The following is a 21,702-nucleotide window of genomic DNA, read 5'->3' on the forward strand; positions in this document are numbered from 1 at the left end:
CCCTTTTATGTTGGCTGCCATTCTATTCTCATACCCTCTCTTTGCCCCTCTTATTTTCTTTTTCACTTCTCATCTGACCTTTCTCTATATAGCCTGATTCTTAAATGTATTTGCAACTTGACATTTGTCATATGCACTTTTTCTGCTTCATCATATTCTCTATCTTTTTCGTTATCCAGGGAGCCCTGACTTTAGTTGCCTGTCTTTCCTCCTCGTGGGAATGTACCGCAACTGTACCTGAACGATTTCCTCTTTAAAGGCAGCTGATTGTTCCATTATAGTTTTGCCTGCCAATCTTTGATTCCAGTTTATCCGAGCCAGATCCGTTCTCATCCCATTGAAATTGGGCCTCCCCCAGTTAAACATTTTTGCTCTAGATTGCTCCTTGTCTTTTTCCATAGCAAATCTAAACCTTATGATACAGGTACTATGATTACTGTTCCCTAAATATTCACCTACTGACACTTGCTCCACTTGACCTGCCATTCCCCAGAACCAGATCCAGCAATACCTCCTCCCTTGTCGGGCTGGAAACATGCTGCTGAAGAAAGTTCTCCTGAACACACTTCAAAAACTCTTCCTCTTCTCTGCCTTCTACACTATTACTATCCCAGTCCATATTAGGATAGTTGAAGTCCCCCATTATTACTACTCTATTGAGAGACCTATTAGTTGAGCAAATGACTATGGGTTGATACATTTACTGGGATAGGTAAAGATAATAGTAGAATCACTTATTCTTTTCAAACAATTAGAATCCTGCACATTAAAAATATCAACAACTATTGGATCAGATTTTGTTACTTTGAATTATCTCCTTTAATCTTTTTTTTAACTCTCTCACTTTGTGTCCATCTGTCTCTCTCCTATCCAGTATGTTAATCCAAGGTTTTGAACGAAACGGTTTGGTTTTAATCTGGATTTAAAAAAATGTATACTAGAGATAGTGTCTCATTATTAAAATAAAACTCCACTGTCTCTCGTGATATTAATTATTGAAAATTGTTGACACATTTTCGCCATAAAGAGAAACCTTGGAACTCAAACCACGATGCCAACCCGGTTGTGCACTGAGCAAAAAATGCAATTCCATTGCAACAAGTGACTATACTCCAAAAGTACTTCACTGGCTGTAAAGCGCTTTGAGACGTCCGGTGGTCGTGAAAGACGCTATATAAATGCAAGTCTTTTTTCAATGTCAACTTTTGCTGTCTTTTCGCTCGCCAAAGCGCTCTTGTCCGTTGCCATGGATATCAGTAGCTAGCCGGCGCCACGCGCTTACGACACCCGCGATTCGCACCAATCATCAGAGTCGGCGCGTTACGTCAGGCGGTCGCACCAATCCGCTGTCCGGTGGGCGGGTGCGTGGCTTCCCCGCTGTCCTATCGGAGGCGCGCTATGTTCTTCTGAGAGAAATTTGAAGGGAAAGGAAGCGACGAAGAATACGTTGGGAACGGGCGGGAAGGGGAAGGAGAAGCAAGCGAGTGCGGGTTGGAACCGAGATAGTGAAAGTTGAGGCCGCCAGTACTGACATTTGGTTATTGGACGGCCTGAGATTGGGATAGTGACCCAGCCGCGACAGCCTGGGGTCAGCAGGTAACCAGACTAGCGACCGGGCCACAGTGCGGTGTGGGGAATGTCGAGGGTGAAGAATACAACCTGCACTGCTGCTTTCCTCCATGACCCGAGGATAGGCAGGAGACATGTCCCGATCTCGCCGTTGGAGTTTTACCTTTTGTGGAGATTGACTGCAGCACTCCAAATTACAATGGAGGTTATAAAGGGAACCTGAAGAATCGCCTTTTGGATGTTGTCCGACCAGCTGTGCATGTTTTACTTTTTACTACGAAGTGTACATAGTTTAATGGGTGGCGTTTGATAAAGTAACACATAATAGGTTTGTTAGTTAGCAAAAGTAAAGTCAAGAGATTGAAGTGGCCACGTGGATATGAAATTGCCTAAGAGACAGAAAGTAGATAATACTGTAGTAGTGAACTATTGTTTTTCAGACCGGAGGAAAGTATATAGTGGTGTTCCTCAGGGTTGGTATTGGGGCTCTATTTGGCATATATTCAAATCTGGATTTAGGGCACAATTTCAAACTTCACAGATGACATGAAGCTCAGACATGTTATAAACAGTGAAGGGGAAAGTACCAGAGTTCAGGAGGACATAGACAGACTGGTGAAATAGGCAGACACATAGCAGATGCAATTTAATGCAGAGAAGTGTGAAGTGATGAATTTTGGTAGGAAGCATGAGGAGAGGCAATATAAACTAAATGGTACAATTTTAACATCCCTGTAAGAACTGAGACCTGAGGGTATATGTGCACAAATCGTTAAAGGTGGCAGGACAAGTTGAGAAGGCAGTTAAAAAGCATATGGGATCCTTGGCATTATAAACTGATGCCTAGAGTACAAAAATAAGTTATGCTAAACCTTTATAAATCACTGGTTCAATTGGCATATTGGGCCCAAGTTTCCACATCATTTGCGCCTGATTTTTAGGAGCAACTGGTGGAGAACGGACTATCTTAGAAATCGCAATTCTCCACTTTTTTTTCTGCAGTTCTAGTCAGGTAGAACAGTTCTACTTTGGAACAGAATTTTTTCTTCAAAAGGGGGCGTGTCCGGCCACTGACGCCTGATTTCAAAGTTTCCACAGTGAAAGCGTACTCCAAACTAACTTGGAATGGCGCAAGTGAAGATTTTTGTAGAACTGAAAAAACCTGTTCTACACATTAAAAAATCAGGCGCAGGTTACAAATTAGGCGTAGGGAACGAGGGGGGGAGAAGGGAAGTCATTAAATTCTACAATAAATCCTTAGTTATACTTATACAAATAAATCCAACCTGAATAAACATTTATAAGCAAAGAAAAGATTAAATAAACCATGTTCCTACCTGTGTGAAAGTTCTTCAGGCAGGCCTTTAGGAAGCGGTTTGCCGTCGGGACCGAAGGCTGACCGGGCCGGGCCTGAGATTTCGGGCAGGGCCTGTCCCCAGCACCAGAGGTAGGTGGCATTGGGTCGGGTCGGGGAGAGAGGTTCGGTTCGGCGAGAGAGAGGGAGGTCAGGTCGGGGAGGGGGAGGTCGGATCCAATCCGGGGGCGAGAGTAGAGTCGGGTGGGAGCGGCAGACGGGTCGGGTCCGTTCCGGTCGGGGGGGTGGGGGGGCGGAAGCAGGAGCGGCAGCGACAGGCGGGTCGAGTCAGGTCTGGTCGGGGGGGGGGGGGGTGGGGGGGAAGCAGGAGCGGCAGCTCGTCTTCTCTGAGGAGCAGTTCCTTCAGCTGCTCAGGGTGGGGACGCACTGGAGGACGGGCAGGGTGCTTGATCTCGGAGCTGGAGACGTAGAGGTTACTAAAACCATCAGCCCCCATTTTGACGAGGTCTATGTGACTGAAGTGTCTCCCACCATGAAGTGGCAACTTAAAAAGAAACAGTACAGAGTTCGAGGACAGGTCGGGTCCGATCCGGTCCGGGGGGGGGGGGCGGCGAAAGCAGGAGCGGGAGTCGGCAGGAAGCAGGAACTGGCAGTGGGAGGAGCCTTATTCACGCAGCCCCAGTGAGGCCATTCGGCCAGGGCTAGGGGCTGCGTGCTTCAGGCCCCTCCCACACAGTTTCGGGCGCCTGGAGCTACTGCACTTGCGTGCCCACTGTAGCGCGCATGTGCAGAGCTCCCGGCACTGTTTTCGGCGCAGGGTCCTAGCTCCGCCCCCTACAGCTCCTGCTGCGCCGCGCCGAGGGCCAGAGGACCTGCAGGGAGGTGGAGAATACGGAGGGTTTTTTTAGGCGCACTTTGTGGCGCGAAAAACGGGCGCCCAGCTCGGAGGGGCGTCCGTTTTTTAACGTGTGGAAACTTGGGCCCATTGTGTCCAATTCTGGATACCACACTTTACTATGGATGTCCATGTCTTCGAGACGGTGCAGAACAGAATAGTACCAGGGATGTGGGACTTCAGTTACGTGGGCCCCAAGTTTCGACATGATTTGCTCCTGATTTTTAGGAGCAACTGGTGTAGAACGGAGTATCTTAGAAATCGGAATTCTCGCCATTTAGTTTGCTCCAGTTCTAGTCAGTTAGAACAGTTTCACTTTGGAACAGAATTTTTTTTCAAAAGGGGGCGTGTCCGGCCACTTACGCCTGTTTTCAAAGTTTCGTCAGTGAAAACTTACTCCAAACTAACTTAGAATGGAGTAAGTGAAGATTTTTGTACGCTCGAAAAAACCTTGTCTACACTTTAGAAAATCAGGCGTATGTTACAAATCAGGCATGGGGGATGGGGGGGTTTAAAGGGAAGTTTACAAACATTAAACACTTCAGTTTTACAAATAAAGAGCCATCATCAATAATAAATGATAAATACATCAATAAATCAATCAATAAATCAATCAAAAAAATTAATAAGAAATAATTTATTTTTTAAAATCAATAAATAAAACATTTTCTACTTACCGACTGCAGCACCGGGAGCCCTCCAACAGCGTGCTGGGATGCCCCCCCCAGTGTGTCTCTGTCAGTGTCTCTATCTCTCTGTCTGTGTGTGTCTCTCACTCTCTGTCTGTCAGTGTCTGTGTTTCTGACAGCAGGGGGGGGAGGGGGTGGGGGGGAAAGGGGGAAGTGGGGGGGAAAGGTGGTGGGGGGTGTGTGGAAGGAGAAGGGGGAGGGAGGCTGAACGGGCCGGGCTGCGCTGCGCCGAGCTGCAAACGACCTGCAGGGAGCTGGAGAATCTGGAAGTTTTTTTTAGGCGCACTTTGTGGCGCGAAAAACGGGCGTCCAGGTCGGGACTGCGCCATTCTAGGTGCGGCTCGAAACTTGGGCCCGTGGAGAGTCTAGAGAAGCTGGGATTGATCTCCTTGGAGCACAGAAGGTTAAGGAGAGATTTAATAGAGGTGTTCAAAATCATGAAGGGTTTTGATGGCGTGATTAAGGAGAAACTGTTTCCAGTGGCAGAAGGGTTGGTATCCAGAGGTATCTAAGATTGGCTAAAGATCCAGAGGTGAACTATTTTACCAAATGTGTTGTTATGATCGGGAATGTACTGCCTAAAAGGATGCTGGAAGCAGATTCAATAATAACTTTCAAAAGGGAATTGGGTAAATACTTTTAAGGGGAAAATGCAGGACTGTGAGAAAAGAGTAGATTAATGGGACTAATTGGATAGCTCTTTCAAAAAGGCACGATGGGCTGTATGACAGCCTTCTGTGCTCTATCATTCTATGACTATAAATAGTTGTTTTTAACTGAAGACATGTTCTGAGTGCTACTGTAATGAGGATTAGTGTTTGTAATCGGGTATGGTAGCCTAGTGGTTATGACACAGGACCAGCAATCCAGATGTTGTGAGTTCAAATCATGGTAAATTGTGTAGAGGTAGCCAATTCATTAAATCTGGACTGGCACCAGAATGGGACTGAAAGCTGCCTGATTTAAAAACCCAACAGCTCACTCATGTCCTTCATGATAGAAAACGTGGCACCCCTACCCCTTGGTGTCGGCTTTGGTTCAAGTATCACTCCAGAGACTTCAGCACATAATCCAGACTGACACTTCATTGTAGTACTGAGGGAGTGCTGCACTGTCAGATGTTGTGGATGAGCTGTTAATCAGATTTCCTGTCTGCCCCCTCAGGTGAGTGTAAAAGATGCCATGACACTATTTAAAGTATGTGAAAGGCGGCATATGAATGGAAATTCATTCTTTCTATACCCCATCTGGCCTATGTCCCACACTACTTCGTTGACTTTTAATGCTCTCAGGGCACCTAGTGATGGCCTTTCCATTGTTCCCCACAGACCAAGAACAACTGTAAAAAAAAATATACATTGGAAGACAAACTGGATTAGCCCACTGCTCTTTTGTCTTGGGGACTTGTGTTTGAACCTAGACTGATAGGATGAAAGACTTGCCTCTACCAGGGTCCTGAGTTTATGATGAGTTCAGAACAATTGCAGTCCTGGTTCTAAATAGATTCATGTTCTCCAGCACAAGACTGCTTTTTAAATGGTTACTCCCACTTAGATGGCTGGTGTGGGAAACCAAAGAGATGTGGGGGGTGGAGGTGCTTCCTTTTCTTGAGTTAGAGGTTTAAATATATCGAAGGGGCAGAGTAGAGTCTTTAATCTGTATCTAGCCCATAATATGTCTGACCTGGGAGTTCTTAGTGGGGCAGGGTGGAGGCAGTTTTACTGTGTCTTTAACCCATAATACATCTGACTTGGAAGTGCTTGATTTTGACATTACCAAGTGGAAAATTGTTCCATATTATCTACATTGTCACATCGATAAACACAAAAGAAAAAGTAGGAGGAAAAATCAATATTTGTAACTGCCATTTTAGTTATTGGAAATAATCTTTTTCTTTTTCTTTAGTGCAACCTAAAGTGATGTTGAAGTTTAAATATGGTGGCCGTGCCCTTGTGGACATTGGAGCAGACGAACCGATCACCAATCGTTGTTCCAGACTGAACTTATTTTTACAGGTTAGTCAGTGGTTTGATATTTGAGAAGTGGGGGTTGACAAGATAGACTGAGATGAGTAAAAGCATTAGAACCAGATGTAAGAGACGGTGGGGTGGGGTGGGTGGGGGGGGGGGCAAAATTGCCCCTTCCTATAAGGCCTGTGGTCGCCTGAAAGCGACGGCCATGGGTTGGCGTAGATTGGTCGCCGCAGAGGGCCGCCATTTTGGATATTGCCTTCCTTCAGTTTTGGAGCGGTGTAGGGGACCGTCCCGCCACATCGTGCACGCGCCGACCCCATACCGACCTGCGGCGACCCCTTTCTGAAATTGCTCCGCGGGAAATTGCCCCTTTTGAAAATTGCCCTGCGGGAGCGACGTCACCTCTGGTTGGTGCCACTGACAGATTTTGCTGTCAGCACCCTTTCTGCTCGCGGGTTCGGCCGGGCCGCCAACAGGAAACCGCTGACCCGGCCGAAACCCTCCCTAGTGGCCCAGTGTTTGCCACTAAAGTCGCTGCAGAGTTCACAGCGACCCTCCCCTTTAACTGAAGGGGAGGGACGTTGTAACGCGCCAGCGCTGATGACTTGAAGTGTCAGCCACTCCGTTCCACTCAGCTAGTGGCGGCCACTCCGATCTGACCTCACTTCCGCCCCGATGATGAGACCACTTCCGCCCTGCTCCAAACAAAAACACTACGACCTGAATTTCTCCGGATTGTCCGTCCCATGCATTGGGGTGGACGGAACCCTTCGAAATCGGTAGATGCTCCCTGTTTCGGGTGGAGGGCAACTTCGGCTCCAGGGAGATTGGTGTAAAAGTATTAGCACTTGTGGGAAAGAGATTGATGTTGGTAAGAGTACTGACCTGGTTGGATGTTGTCTTGAGTTGGGTAATTCACCTTCTGGTGGTCATGGTAACTGTATCCTCTCAGACATAAAGTGAGCATTAATTGAATAAGTACTAATAGCCCCAGATGTACAATACCGAATTAATGGATGATCTGGAAGATATTTCTCCCCAGAAGTTCAGGCTGTCAGAGTTTTACACAAGTTGGGGCTGCAGATCAGAAGACTAATGGGAGTCAGGGTTGCCAGAATTTATTAAACTCCCTTCAATGTTAGACAGAACACTGGCATTTTAAAATGTACGTGAAAATTAATGTCAATGGGGAGAAAATGACTGGGCAAATGGTGATATCAGGTGAAAGTTATGAGGTATTGATCACTTGCTAAGGAATAAGTTCCCAGTGTTCCAGCTAGGTAACTTATGAAAAATGCAGGCATTTCTAAAGGTAATGTAAGTTTGTTCTCAATCTATTAATAGCTGATCTGCAGGAGATGTGCTCAGATATTGGCGAGACACTTTCTTATTTTGACCCCCACCCCTACAGTACGACAACTTTGGGGGAGGTCAATTGAGTTTATACAGTCACAGAAGTTTTCGGCACAAAAGGAGGCCATTCGGGGCATTGTGTTTGTGTCGGCCGAAACAGAGCTATCCAGCCTAATCCCACTTTCCAGCTCTTTGTCTGTAGTCCTGTGGGTTACATCACTTCAAGTGTATAGCCAAGTACTTTTTAAAATGCAATGAGAATTTCTGCCTCTACCACTCTTTCAGGCAGTGAATTCCAGACCCCCACCACCCTCTGATTGAAGGAATCTCTCCTCAACTCTCCTCTAATCCTTCTACCAATTACTTTAAGTCTTTGCCCCCTGATTATTGACCTCTCTGCTAAGGGAAATAAGTCCTTCTTATCCACTCTCTCTAGGCCCCTGATAACATTAAACACCTCAATTAAATCTCCCGTGAGCCTCCTCTCTTTCAAAGAAAACAACTCCAGCCTGCATAGCTAACATTCTCCAGTTCGGGCAACATCCTCATAAATCTCCTTTGTACTTGCTCTGGTGCAATCACATCTTTCCTGTAATGTGATGACCAGAACTGTACACAGTATTTTAGCTGTGGCCTAACTAGTGTTTTATACAGCTCAAGCATAACCTCCCTGTTCTTGTATTCTATGCCTCGACTAATAAAGGAAAGCATCCTGTATGCTTTCTTAACCACCTTATCTACACCTTATCTACCTGTCCTGTGACCTTCAGGGATCTGTGGACATGCACTCCAAGGTCCCTCTGTTCCTCCTCACTTCTTAGTATCCCACCATTTATTGTGTATTCCCATGCCTTGTTGGCCTCCTCAGATGCAGTACCTCGCACATCTCCGGATTGAATTCCATTTGCCACTTTTCTGCCCACTTGACCAGTCCATTACTATTTTCCTGCAGTCTACAGCTTTCTTCCTCACTACCAACCACATGGCCAATTTTTGTATCATCTGCAAATTCTTAATCATAGCCCCTACATTGAAGTCTCATCATCATAGGCAGTCCCTCGAAGTGAGGATGACTTGCTTCCACGCCAAAAAGGGATGAGTTCGCAGGTGTTTCAATGAAGGACCTAATATTCCAGATCCCGAACTACATCGTGAAGGGTGGAAGATGCCTGTGCATGGATTTTTTTAACGTGTGGTGGCCGTTGCACACCAGCCACCACACGGGCTTGACAGAGCTAGGTCTTGGTCCAGTGGCAAGGATTACCCAAAACTAACGAGACCAGCTCTACTGCCCCTGGGCCTTCGCCTCTTCCAGGCCCCAGATTCACGCCTTTCCTGAGGCCCGGTCACTTTCCTCTATGGTCTCTTGCCGCTCCTTCGCCCCTCCTGCTGTGTCTGCTCGCACTACAATCCGGCCCGGCCCGGAAATCGGCGCGGTCCCGGCCTGCAAGATCATCAGCAGGCCGAGGTCATTGGAGGGAGCAGCGTGCGGCGCACACTTTACTGCTCTATGGGAAGTGGTAGCGTGTGATTTAGCACTCCAATTCCCTCTTGGAGCACTAAAGCTGAAGTTCCTGGGAGCAGAAAATCATTTACTTGGCAATACTTTTGCGGTCATTAGAAACATAGAAAATAGGTGCAGGAGTAGGCCATTCGGCCCTTCGAGCCTGCACCGCCATTCAATGAGTTCATGGCTGAACATGCAACTTCAGTACCCCATTCCTGCTTTCTCGCCATACCCCTTGATCCCCCTAGTAGTAAGGACTACATCTAACTCCTTTTTGAATATATTTAGTGAATTGGCCTCAACAACTTTCTGTGGTAGAGAATTCCACAGGTTCACCACTCTCTGGGTGAAGAAGTTTCTCCTCATCTCAGTCCTAAATGGCCTTATCCTTAGACTGTGACCCCTGGTTCTGGACTTCCCCAACATTGGGAACATTCTTCCTGCATCTAACCTGTCTAAACCCATCAGAATTTTAAACGTTTCTATGAGATCCCCTTTCATTCTTCTGAACTCCAGTGAATACAAGCCCAGTTGATCCAGTCTTTCTTGATATGTTAGTCCCGCCATCCCGGGAATCAGTCTGGTGAACCTTCGTTGCACTCCCTCAATAGCAAGAATGTCCTTTAGGAGACCAAAACTGTACACAATACTCCAGGTGTGGCCTCACCAAGGCCCTGTACAACTGTAGTAACACCTCCCTGCCCCTGTACTCAAATCCCCTCGCCACGAAGGCCAACATGCCATTTGCTTTCTTAACCGCCTGCTGTATCTGCATGCCAACCTTCAATGACTGATGTACCATGACACCCAGGTCTCGTTGCACCTCCCCTTTTCCTAATCTGTCACCATTCAGATAATAGCCTGTCTCTCTGTTTTTACCACCAAAGTGGATAACCTCACATTTATCCACATTATACTTCATCTGCCATGCATTTGCCCATTCACCTAACCTATCCAAGTCACTCTGCAGCCTCATAGCACCCTCCTTGCAGCTCACGCTGCCACCCAACTTAGTGTCATCCGCAAATTTGGAGATACTACATTTAATCCCCTCGTCTAAATCATTAATGTACAATGTAAACAGCTGGGGCCTCAGCACAGAACCTTGCGGTACCCCACTAGTCACTGCCTGCCATTCTGAAAAGTACCCATTTACTCCTACTCTTTGCTTCCTGTCTGCCAACCAGTTCTCAATCCATGTCAGCACACTACCCCCAATCCCATGTGCTTTAACTTTACACATTAATCTCTTGTGTGGGACCTTGTCGAAAGCCTTCTGAAAGTCCAAATACACCACATCAACTGGTTCTCCCATGTCCACTCTACTGGAAACATCCTCAAAAAATTCCAGAAGATTTGTCAAGCATGATTTCCCTTTCACAAATCCATGCTGACTTGGACCTATCATGTCACCTCTTTCCAAATGTGCTGCTATGACATCCTTAATAATTAATTCAAAAGTTATTGCCCCAAACAGGGCGCTGTGCAATTTCTAGCCCCATGATCTTATTAAATAGGACCCTTGTCCAAATGTGAACAATTGTGCACATGTCTAGGACCCTTCCATAGTAATGTAGTCTAAATCATTGATGTATACCACCAAAAACAAGGGACCGTGTACTGAGCCCTGCGGAATCCCACTGGAAACAGCCTTCCGGTCACAACAACATCCATTGACACGTGTTGAGATATTTTTGCTGGCAATAGAACTTACCATGTTTTGTTACATCGTGTCAACATTGAGCATCAATGTCCAGTATACAGGGCAAAGCTGCCTCTATCGTGCCACATTGATCATCCGAGATCATGTGGCTTAAATGAAGGGTAAGCCGCCATCTATGCTGTCCAATGTATTGAATCTCAATGTCAGAAGAAATCCTCTTCAGCAGTGTGATATTTCTAGTAGTGATGTATAATGTTTGTCTACTGAGACAGCTGGAAATTATACAATGTATAAAATAGGAATCACTTTCTTGCCTGTGTACTGCTCTGGGGGGTTACTTAATGGAAATTATTTATTTGCTTGGCTTTGGCAGGATAGTGAGGGGATGTGGCCAGCACCGTTGCCAGAAATTTTATGATTGCATGCTGAAGAAGTTTTGGGGCGCAGTTCTCTTTGCGGCTATATTTCCTTAAAGATTACAGGGCCGAAATTGCCCTTTGTGGGAAATTGGGGAGGGCAATTCGAATAAACTGAAAATGTTTACCTGGCGGGAGTCAGAGGGAAGAGCTGTGAAATTTGGCTCTTTAACTCTGACACCGCCTCCCAGTGCTTTGGGGCGTTGTACAGATAGTAAGAGTTTCTACAGGTACATAAAAAGGAAAAGAATGGCTAAAGTAAATATTGGTCCCTTAGACGATAAAACTGGGGAATTAATAATGGGGAACAGGGAAATGGCAGAGACTTTGAACAAATATTTTGTATCGGTCTTCACAGTAGAAGACACTAAAAACATTCCAATAGAGGATAATCCAGGGGCTATAGGGAGGGAGGAACTTAATACAATCACTGTCATTAAATAATTAGTACTCGATAAAATAATGGGAATAAAAGTGAACAAGTCTCCTGGACCTGATGGGCTGCAACCTAGGGTTCTAAAAGAAGTGGCTACAGAGATAGTGGATGCATTGGTTGAAATTTGCCAAAATTTCCTGGATTCTGGGGAGGTCCCAGCAGATTGGAAAACTGCAAATGTAATGCCCCTATTTTAAAAAAGGAGGCAGACAGAAAGCAGGAAACTATAGACTGGTTAGCCTAACATCTGTCATTGGGGAAATGCTGGAGTCCATTATTAAGGAAGCAGTAGCAGGACATTTGAAAAAGCATAATTCAATCAAATAGAGTCAGTATGGTTTTATGAAAGGGAAATCATGTTTGACAAATTTGCTGGAGTTCTTTAAGGATGTAACGAGCAGGGTGGATAAGGGAGAATCAGTGGATGTGGTGTATTTGGATTTCCAGAAGGCATTCGATAAGGTGTCACATAAGAGGTTACTGCACAAGATAAAAGCTCACCGGGTTGGGGTAATATATTAGCATGGATAGAGGATTGGCTAACTAACAGAAAATAAAGAGTCGGGATAAATGGGTCATTTTCCAATTGGCAAACAGTGACCAGTGGGGTGCTGCAGGGAATCGGTACTGGGTCCTCCACTATTTACAATTTATATTAATGACTTGGATGAAGGGACCGAGTGTAATGTAGCTAAGTTTGCTGATGATACAAAGATGGGTGGGAAAGCAAATTGTGAGGACACAAAAAATCTGTATAGGGATAAAGGCATAAGTGAATGGGCAAAAAATTAGCAGATGGAGTATAATGTGGAAAAATGTGAGGTTATCCACTTTGGCAGAAAAATAGAAAAGCAAATTATAATTTAAATTAAGAAAAATTGCAAAGTGCTGCAGTACAGAGGGACCTGGGGATCCTTGTGCATGAAGCACAAAAAGTGACTATGCAGGTACAGCAAGTAATCAGGAAGGCAAATGGAATGTATAAAAGTAGAGAAGTCCTGCTACAACTGTACAAGGTATTGGTAAGGCCACACCTGGAGTACTGTGTACAATTTTGGTCTCCATATTTAAGGAAGGATATACTTGCATTGGAGGCCATTCAGAAAAGGTTCACTCGGTTGATTCTGGAGATGAGGGGACTGACTTATGAAGGTAGATTGGGCCTATACTCTTTGGAGTTCAGAAGAATGAGAGGTGATCTTATCGAAACATAAGAAAATGAGAGGGCTCGACAAGTTGGATGCAGAGAGGGTATTTTCACATGGGGGAAACTAAAACTAGGGGGCATAGTTTCAAAATAAGGGGCCGCCCATTTAAAAGGTAATAAAGGGTTATGAGGAGCTGTTTGACAAGCGATTCAACTCTGTACTATAGAATGAAATAATGTGGAACTCAGTCCATGATCAGATCAACCATGATCTTATTAAATGGTGGAGCAGGTTCGACGGATCAAATGGCCTACTCCTGCTTCTATTTCTTGTGTTCTTGTGTTGTTGTTTGAAATGGTATAGGGGCGGGATCGGGTATGGAGCATCACCCCCGTGCTGACATGACATGACACGTCGCAACATCCCTCCCCTTCACTTAAAGGGAAGGGATGCTGCAAGGCCTACATCGAACCCACTGGGCCACCAGGGAGGGTTTCGGAAGGGCCAGTGGCCCGGCACCCAAGAGAGGGTATTGGGCTGACTGTTGGTGGCCCGGTCGAACCAGCGGCCGCCATTGTCGGGCTGACAAATTATTGTCCCTTAAGTGCGGCCGCATTGCCCAGCCACTGGCAACTTCCCGACTCTCAAAGCTGTCAGTGGCACCGACTGGCGGTGTCTGCGGGGCGGAAAAGGCGCTGGGCAGTAAGGGGCTGGCATGCCAGGCGGGTCGGTAACACCGGGTGCGGCAGAAACCCGTTTCCGCTGCCCCTGGCTCGGGGGCATTTCCGGATGGTCGGCCCCACCGCCTGCCCCCATGCGGTAAGGCCTTATCGCCCTGTTATAGCCTCTTAGAGGCGGTAACGGGTCTTAAAGAAGAGGCCAATTCTCCCCCCCCCCCCCGCTACATTTTCACAACTCTTCTAGTTCAGTGAGAATCTGCCATATTTGACAGAGCCAGACCATGGATCCAGATTGGAGTCCTGAGAATCTTGGCAGCTAGGGCACACTTGCTTTGTGTCTGGAATGATGTGGTTAGTATTCAGTTGTGTTTGTGAATGAAAATATTAGTGATAGATTAGGAAACCATTTATCATTTGAGGCGAGTCAGCTGAGCTTACTTAAAGCAAAGGGCTATTAATAAAACACTGCAAGTCAATGGCAATACACTATTGTATTACCATAGCATTTTTTTCTGTGTACCATGCAAGGCATAGGTTGGCTTAGCTTTTTAATATCCTTGTAATTTAAACAATTCTCGAGAGACTACATATAAGCATTGATATTGCATAATAAATAAATTATTTTTACTGTTTGTCTTTGAACATGGTGTCTCCTCCAAAATCTGTGCCCATCTTTCCCAGAACTCCATGTTTGAATTCCTCCAATCCGATTTCCGTCATGCCACAGTACTGAAATGGCTCTTATCAAAGCCACACATGACTTCCTATGTTACTGACCATGGTAAACTTTCCCTCCTCCTCCTCCTCCTTCTCGACATGTCTGCAACCTTTGACACATAAGAACATAAGAAGAACAGGAGTAGGCCATCGAGCCCCTCGAGCCTGCTCCGCCATTCAAAAAGATCATGGCTGATCTGGCCGTGGACTCAGCTCCACTTACCCGCCTGCTCCCCATAACCCTTAATTCCCTTATTGGTTAAAAATCTATCTATCTGTGATTTGAATACATTCAATGAGCTAGCCTCAACTGCTTCCTTGGGCAGAGAATTCCACAGATTCACAACCCTTTGGGAGAAGAAATTCCTTCTCAACTCGGTTTTAAATTGGCTCCCCCGTATTTTGAGGCTATGCCCCCTAGTTCTAGTCTCCCCGACCAGTGGAAACAACCTCTCTGCCTCTACCTTGTCTATCCCCTTCATTATTTTAAATGTTTCTATAAGATCACCCCATATCCTTCTGAACTCCAACGAGTAAAGACCCAGTCTACTCAATCTATCATCATAAGGTAACCCCCTCATCTCCGGAATCAGCCTAGTGAATCGTCTCTGTACCCCCTCCAAAGCTAGTATATCCTTCCTTAAGTAAGGTGACCAAAACTGCACGCAGTACTCCAGGTGCGGCCTCACCAATACTTTATACAGTTGCAGCAGGACCTCCCTGCTTTTGTATTCCATCCCTCTCGCAATGAAGGCCAACATTCCATTCGCCTTCCTGATTACCTGCTGCACCTGCAAACTATCTTTTGGGATTCATGCACAAGGAACCAATCGTGGAGCAGTGGAGGCGTGTCCTGCTCAGTTGGAGCTGTGAGCAGTGAGAGGTGCAGCTATCAACTTTTGCTCCTGCCTGGAAAGCCCTGAGACCAGCCCAGGAACAGAAGGAAGGAAGGGGCTTCACTTCAACTTTAACCAGAGGGAGAGGAGGAGAACAGAAGAAAACTTTTCAACTTTTTACCATTCTGAAAGGAGTTGGAGAGAGGGGGAACAACCAACAACATCCAGTGTGGAAGGAGGGAGACTCTACACTTTCTACAGGTGGGTGTGGGTGCATTTCCCAAACAGACTTTGTTGTATCGGTGGGGGGAGGAAAGAAGACCACTGAGGGCCGGAACATCGCGGGGGGTGTGTGTGTGTGTGGTAGTGTGCGTGGGGGCCTTGCTTACAACTAGGCCCCCCCCACAATTGGAACCCCCCCACCCCCCACATTTGCCTAGCCTGGGATAGCTGGAGCTACCAGGCTGAAGATTGTTATTAATCACCCAATTAAAGATCGTTAGGAGTGCCTGGTGGCTCCAGCTACCCCAGGTGAAGACATCTTCTCCCCCCACCTGAAGACCACCCCAAGGACTTTTGTGTTTTTGCCATCTGGGGAGTGCACCCACCCACAGCTGCGAGGGGAGACCTGCCCTCGCAGTCCCCCCCCCCCCTTCCCACCCCCCTCTCTCTTTCTCTGCTACTCTGTTTCTCCCCTCTCTCTCTGAGGCCTCTTCCTTCCAAATTTGCAAAAAAAAACCAATTAAGACAACTGAGCAGAGGGAGCAAGGCCTCTCCCCAATTGTCAACGAGGGGAGAGGTGCCTCGTTAAGGGCTCCTCTGCTCAGTGAACATAAGAGGCCATTAAAGACCATTAAGGCCTGTGACTTTGGGGTGGGTGTAGCCCTTAAAGGGACCCCGTGATGGCGACCCCATCCACGCCGGTGGCAGGGCCAGCAAGGACGTATGCGCAGGTGGCAACCGCTTCCACAGCACCTCCTGCGCCACCCGCTGCCCTGCCACCATTTAGATTAATTACTAGAAAACACGGGGTCAAGAGCTACACTCACCCCACAATGAGCATTGAGGAGTGCGTGCGGGCGATGGCTGGGGTAGTCGGCCCCTCGGCCATTGTCGCAGCCTCCAAGATGTCTGGGAAGGCTGTTTTCTTCCTGGGGTCGGAGCGGGCGGTGTCCCTGGCCCTCGAAAAGGGGCTCACGGTGGGCGGGACGTTCCTGCCGGTGGATCCTCTCGAGGCCACCGCGCAGAGGGTCATCGTGTCGAACGTCCCGCCCTTTGTTCCCGCTGAGCTCCTCCTCCCTCACCTACAACAACTGGGGGAGGTAAGGTCAGGGATCAACCCCATACCGCTCGGCCTCAGGGAGAACAGCCTGCGCCACGTGTTCTCCTTCCGCCGCCAGCTCTTTGTCCGGCTGGCGCGGGAGGACGTGACAGAAGGGCACTTTAATGTGGTGCACGAGGGGACTGCCTACCGCGTCTTCTGGACGTCGGACGGCGTGCGGTGCCATGCCTGCAGGGAGGTGGGGCACGTTCGTAAGAACTGCCCCGCCTCCAAGGCCGCCAAACCACCGAAGGCGGCCAAGGCTGGCGCTGCCGCCACCCCTCCCCCTAGTTGCGTCCGCGTGCCGGGAGCCATGGGTGCGCGGGCATCGTCGGAGGCCTTTGTTTTCAGGGCCTCCGGCGGGGGGGAGGGAGAGCGTCCGAGCGGAAAGAAGGCGCGGAAGAAGGAGAAACATCTAGAGGCGGGTCCCCTCGGTGCGCCGGAAAGTCTGACCACCGCGCTCAGCCCAACCCAGTCACCGGCGAGCGCGGGGTGCCCCGAGCCCGTGCCCGGGCCCTTGAATACCACCACAGAGGGGCCCAGGCGCGGGCAAGAAAAGGAAAAGGGGGGGGCGGAGCGGGAGGCCTCGGCAGACATGGAGGTCTCCCTGACTCCGCGCGCCCCCAGGAACAAAAAGAGGCACCGCCCCAATGAGGCGGAGGGGGAACAACATCCCTCCGCGGAGGAGGCGGTGCCCGCCGCGTGTCCCGCGTCCCCCACCAGCGCCCCCAAATTGCGCTGCAGGCGCGAGGAGTCTTTCCCCGGGGAGGGTGAGACAGTTGAGGCTGCCCAGCCTCTGCCTCCCGGGGATGGAGTGGAAGATCTGCCTGTCGTGGGGGGCGTGGGGACCGCGGAGGAATGCGTAGCCGCCGGGCCGGGCGTCCCGGGGACTGAGGCGGGCGAGGCCGAAAAGGCCGAACCTGAGCCCGCCCAGCTATTACCCAACTTCCCCCGGGATTTGCTCGACCCGGCAGAGAATGAAACAATTGATTTTAATGATACTGTAGATGCTGGGCCGGGGGGTGGCAGCGGGGAGGGGGAGGAACACCCACCCTCGCCCCTTACTTTGGAGCTGGAGCACTTGGAGGGCCTGGGGATTTCCTATGGCCGGGTCTCTCCTTGTTCTCCGGTTCCTGGGGCGGAGGGGGAACCCCTTCCGCTGTCATTTCCCGACCCAGCACCATTTTTAAAAGAGCCCAGTGGGGACTCCTCTGCCGACGATCCTGGGGGTGGGATCGGGGCAGTGCCAGGGCCGGTTGGAGCGGCCGGTTCATTTGCCGTACCTTGTGCGGTCGATGGGCCGGCTGCTGGCGGCCACCTCCCGGAGGAGGACGGGGACTCGGTGGGGGACGCGGGTGAAGACCTAGAGACCACCGCCAGTGAGGCGGTGGATCTGCTCGCGGCCGCCGCTGAGGCCCTCCTCGTTCCTGCAAAGGAACTCCGGGACTTTTTGGCCCAGAGCCGGGGTCGCCGCGACCAAGCCCGACTGGCCCTGGAAAAATGGTCCGAGCCGGAGCTGATCAAGGGGTCCGTCCGCGCCGCCGTTAAAACCTTGGCCGCGGGCGGGCCCTTGACAAAGGAGCAGCACCTTGAGCTGCGCGAGCTCGAGGGACTCCTCGCTGGGCTGCGGAGGGAGCGGAGTTCAACAAAAGACTCCGCTCCCTCCCCCACAATAGGTTAAGGTAGAGGTTGCACTATGCTTTTGCCATGAAGATAACCATAGCCAGCCTCAACATCAACGGCGGCAGAGGGGCACGCCGTAGATTTGACAATTTTTCGCTCCTGCGGGAGGGGAAATATGCGGTGTGCTTCCTGCAAGAAACCCACACCGTTCCGGGAGACGAAGCCACGTGGCTCCTGGAATGGCAAGGAGAGGTCCGCATGAGCCACCTCACCGCCATTTCTAGTGGGGTGGCCATCTTGCTGGGCCCGCATTTTCAGCCGGAGATCTTGGGGGTCGAGGAGCCCGTGCCAGGCCGCTTGCTGCACGTAACGGTTCGCCTGGGGGACGTGCCGCTCCATCTCGTGAACGTGTACGCCCCTCATCCCGGCCCGCAGCAGACGCGCTTCTTTGAAGAGGTGTCCGCTCTTCTTGGCTCCGTCGACGTCGGCGACTGCATTGTCCTCGGGGGGGATTTTAACTGCACCCTCGAGGCGAGGGACCGCTCCGGTGCCCCGCAGTGCATGACGGCGATGGAGAAGTTGAGGGACCTGGTCGGGTCCTTCGACTTGGTGGACGTCTGGCGAAATCTCCACCCCGACTCCAGCGCCTTTACTTGGGTGAGGCCTGGAGTTGGATGGTCTAGAGTCGACCGCCTTTACGTGTCTCGGGCGTACGTTTCCTGCGTCCCGGCGGCCTCCATGCGGCCGGTGCCGTGTTCGGACCACCACCTGGTGTGGGCGGAGCTCGCTTCGCTCCGCGCGAGGACGGGGTCCGCGTACTGGCACTTTAACAACCGGCTGCTGGAGGACGTGCGGTTCCAGGACTCGTTCCGTCGATTCTGGTCCGACTGGAGAAGGAAGCAGGGGGGCTTCCCCTCCTTGAGGCTATGGTGGGACGTGGGCAAGGCTCACGTCCGCGTCTTCTGTCAAGAGTACGCGAGGGGGTCGACCAAGAGGCGGGCGGCCAGAGTCGGGCGCCTAGAAAAAGAGGTGCTCGACCTGGAAGCCCGTCTCGGTCAAGTCGTCCAGGACCCGGCCCTGCGGACGGTGTACGAAGCGAAGAAGGCCGCGCTGAAGGACCTGCAGCTCGTCGGGTCCCGAGGCGCGTTCGTGAGGTCGCGGATCCGGTTCCTGCGGGATCTGGACCGCGGCTCCCCCTTCTTCTACTCGCTGGAAAAAAGGCAGAGTGTCCGTAAGCAGCTCTTGACGCTGCTGGCCGACGACGGCTCTCTCGTCTCGGATCCGGAGGGCGTCAACAACAGGGTCCGTGAATATTACGGGGCTCTGTTCTCTCCGGATCCGTCCAGCGAGGAAGCGCGTAGAGTTTTGTGGGAGGACCTGCCGAAGGTCGGCCCGGAGGGCGCCGAAAATCTGGAAGCTCCGCTAAGCCTGGCGGAGCTGACCGGTGCCCTCGCCCGGCTCTCGAGGGGAAAATCCCCGGGGCTGGACGGGCTGACCGTGGAGTTCCACAGGGCGTTCTGGGACGTCCTGGGGAGCGACTACGCGCGGGTCCTGGGGGAAAGTCTGGCGACCGGGGAGATGCCCCTCTCTTGGCGCAGGGCAGTCATCGTCCTGCTGCCTAAGAAGGGCGATCTCCGCCTCCTTAAGAACTGGCGCCCGGTCTCCCTCCTCAGCACGGACTACAAAATCTTCGCCAGGGCGATGTCTGCTCGCCTTGGTGCCGTGCTGGACCACATGATCCACCCCGACCAGTCATACACGGTCCCGGGCCGGACGATCCACGACAACATCCATCTGGTCCGGGACCTCATCCATTGCTCCCAGGAGGCTGGTCTGTCGGTCGCCTTCCTATCCCTCGACCAAGAGAAGGCGTTCGACAGGGTGGATCACGACTATCTGCTCGGAACTCTGCGCGCTTTCGGGTTCGGGACGCATTTCGTCGCCCGGATCCGACTTTTGTACGCCGCCGCGGAGTGTCTGATTAAGGTTAACGGGTCCTTGACGGCGCCCCTTCGCTTTAGGAGAGGGGTGCGCCAGGGATGCCCCATGTCCGGCCAGTTATACGCCGTTTGCGTGGAGCCTTTCCTGCGCCTCTTGCGGACGAGGTTGACGGGACTGGCTCTGCAAGGGCCGGGCGTGGAGGTCGTCCTCTCGGCTTACGCCGATGACGTGCTCCTCGCGGTAGAGGATCCCGCTGACCTGCGGAGGATGCGTGAGTGCCAGGAGATTTACTCGGCCGCGTCCTCCGCCAGGATCAACTGGGAGAAATGTTCCGGACTCCTGGTGGGTCAGTGGCGGGTGGACTCCCTGCCGGAGGAGCTCAGGCCTTTTGCCTGGAGCACGACCCATCTCCTCTATCTGGGAGTCTACCTTAGCCCCGACGAGGGAGCCTGGCCGGCGAACTGGCAGGAGCTGGAGGCCAAGGTCGCCGCTCGCCTAGGGCGCTGGACAGGACTGCTCCGAGTGCTGTCCTACAGGGGTCGAGCGCTAGTCATAAACCAGCTGGTGGCCGCAATGCTGTGGTACCGGCTGGTCACTTTGACCCCTCCCCCTGCGTTTGTCGCCAAGATACAGAAGAAGCTGGTGGACTTCTTCTGGAACAACAGGAAGCACTGGGTCTCTGCCGCGGTCTTGAGTCTCCCGCTTGAGGAGGGCGGTCAGTCGTTGGTGTGCGTCAGCGCCCAGCTCGCGACTTTCCGTCTTCAGACCCTGCAGAGATACCTTTACGTCGAGCCCCCTCCTAGGTGGTGCGCTCTGGCGAGGTATTTCTTCCGTCAGCAGCTCGACCTCAATTATGACACGCAGCTCCTGTTTGTGAACTTGGGGGGTGCCAGGACCGCCCTCCGGGAGCTGCCTGTCTTTTACAGGGAACTCATCAGGGTCTGGAACAAAGTCTCCACCAAGCGCAGCTCTCCGCCGGCTGGAGTGGCGGCCGTCCTGCAGGAGCCGCTGCTCGGGAATCCGTACCTCCACGGCCGAGGCTTCATGTGGCGGTCGGAAGAGAGGGCTGTGGCTGGTGAGGTGACCAGGGTCAGGGACCTGCTCGATGGCGGAGGAGCGGGCTGGATGGCGCCAGTCACGCTGGCGCGGCGCCTAAATTCTGCCAACGTCCGCCACGCGGCCGATGCCATCGAGTCGCTAAAAACAGCTCTGGGCCCTGACTCCGTTAGGTGCATCGAGGAGGCTCAAGCACGTGGGGAGATCCCGTCCGAACTGACCCCCGTCCGGACGGAATTCCTCATCGGCGCCAAACTCCGGAACCTCCCTCGGGGGCCGGCGCCTCACAACTTGAGCCGCCTCGGGGAAATCCCCTCCGTGCCTTTCAGTTCCGCGCGGAGGGGTTTCCTGTACGGGCTGCTCCTGCACACCCTCAACTTTGCCATCCTCGCCGGCCGTCCGGACACGCCATGGCGTACCATCTTGCCGTCCGGAGGAGGCGGGGGTCCCCGATGGAGGGCACTCTACGCAGGGGTCCTCCCACTATTCATCGGGGACTTGGCCTGGAGGGTGGTGCACGGAGCAGTGCCGTGCAACAAATTTTTAAGCCGGTTCACGGACTCC

At 51.1% G+C, this 21,702-nt stretch overlaps 1 protein-coding gene across 2 annotated transcripts in view; it reads left to right on the forward strand.

Moving 5' to 3' along the window:
• Positions 1 to 1,465: 1,465 nt before the first annotated feature.
• The window catches only part of LOC139268860 (citron Rho-interacting kinase-like), a 336,825-nt gene continuing 316,588 nt past the window's right edge, over positions 1,466 to 21,702 (forward strand). For both annotated transcript variants that reach the window (XM_070887645.1, XM_070887646.1), the window contains exons 1-2: positions 1,466 to 1,596; positions 6,374 to 6,483. In XM_070887645.1, the coding sequence (XP_070743746.1) occupies positions 6,388 to 6,483 (96 nt within the window). In that variant the 5' untranslated portion in view covers positions 1,466 to 1,596; positions 6,374 to 6,387. The remainder of the gene's footprint in view (positions 1,597 to 6,373; positions 6,484 to 21,702) is intronic.

Source organism: Pristiophorus japonicus, chromosome 8 (genome assembly GCF_044704955.1).
Source record: "Pristiophorus japonicus isolate sPriJap1 chromosome 8, sPriJap1.hap1, whole genome shotgun sequence".
NCBI classification, from domain to species: Eukaryota; Metazoa; Chordata; class Chondrichthyes; family Pristiophoridae; genus Pristiophorus; species Pristiophorus japonicus.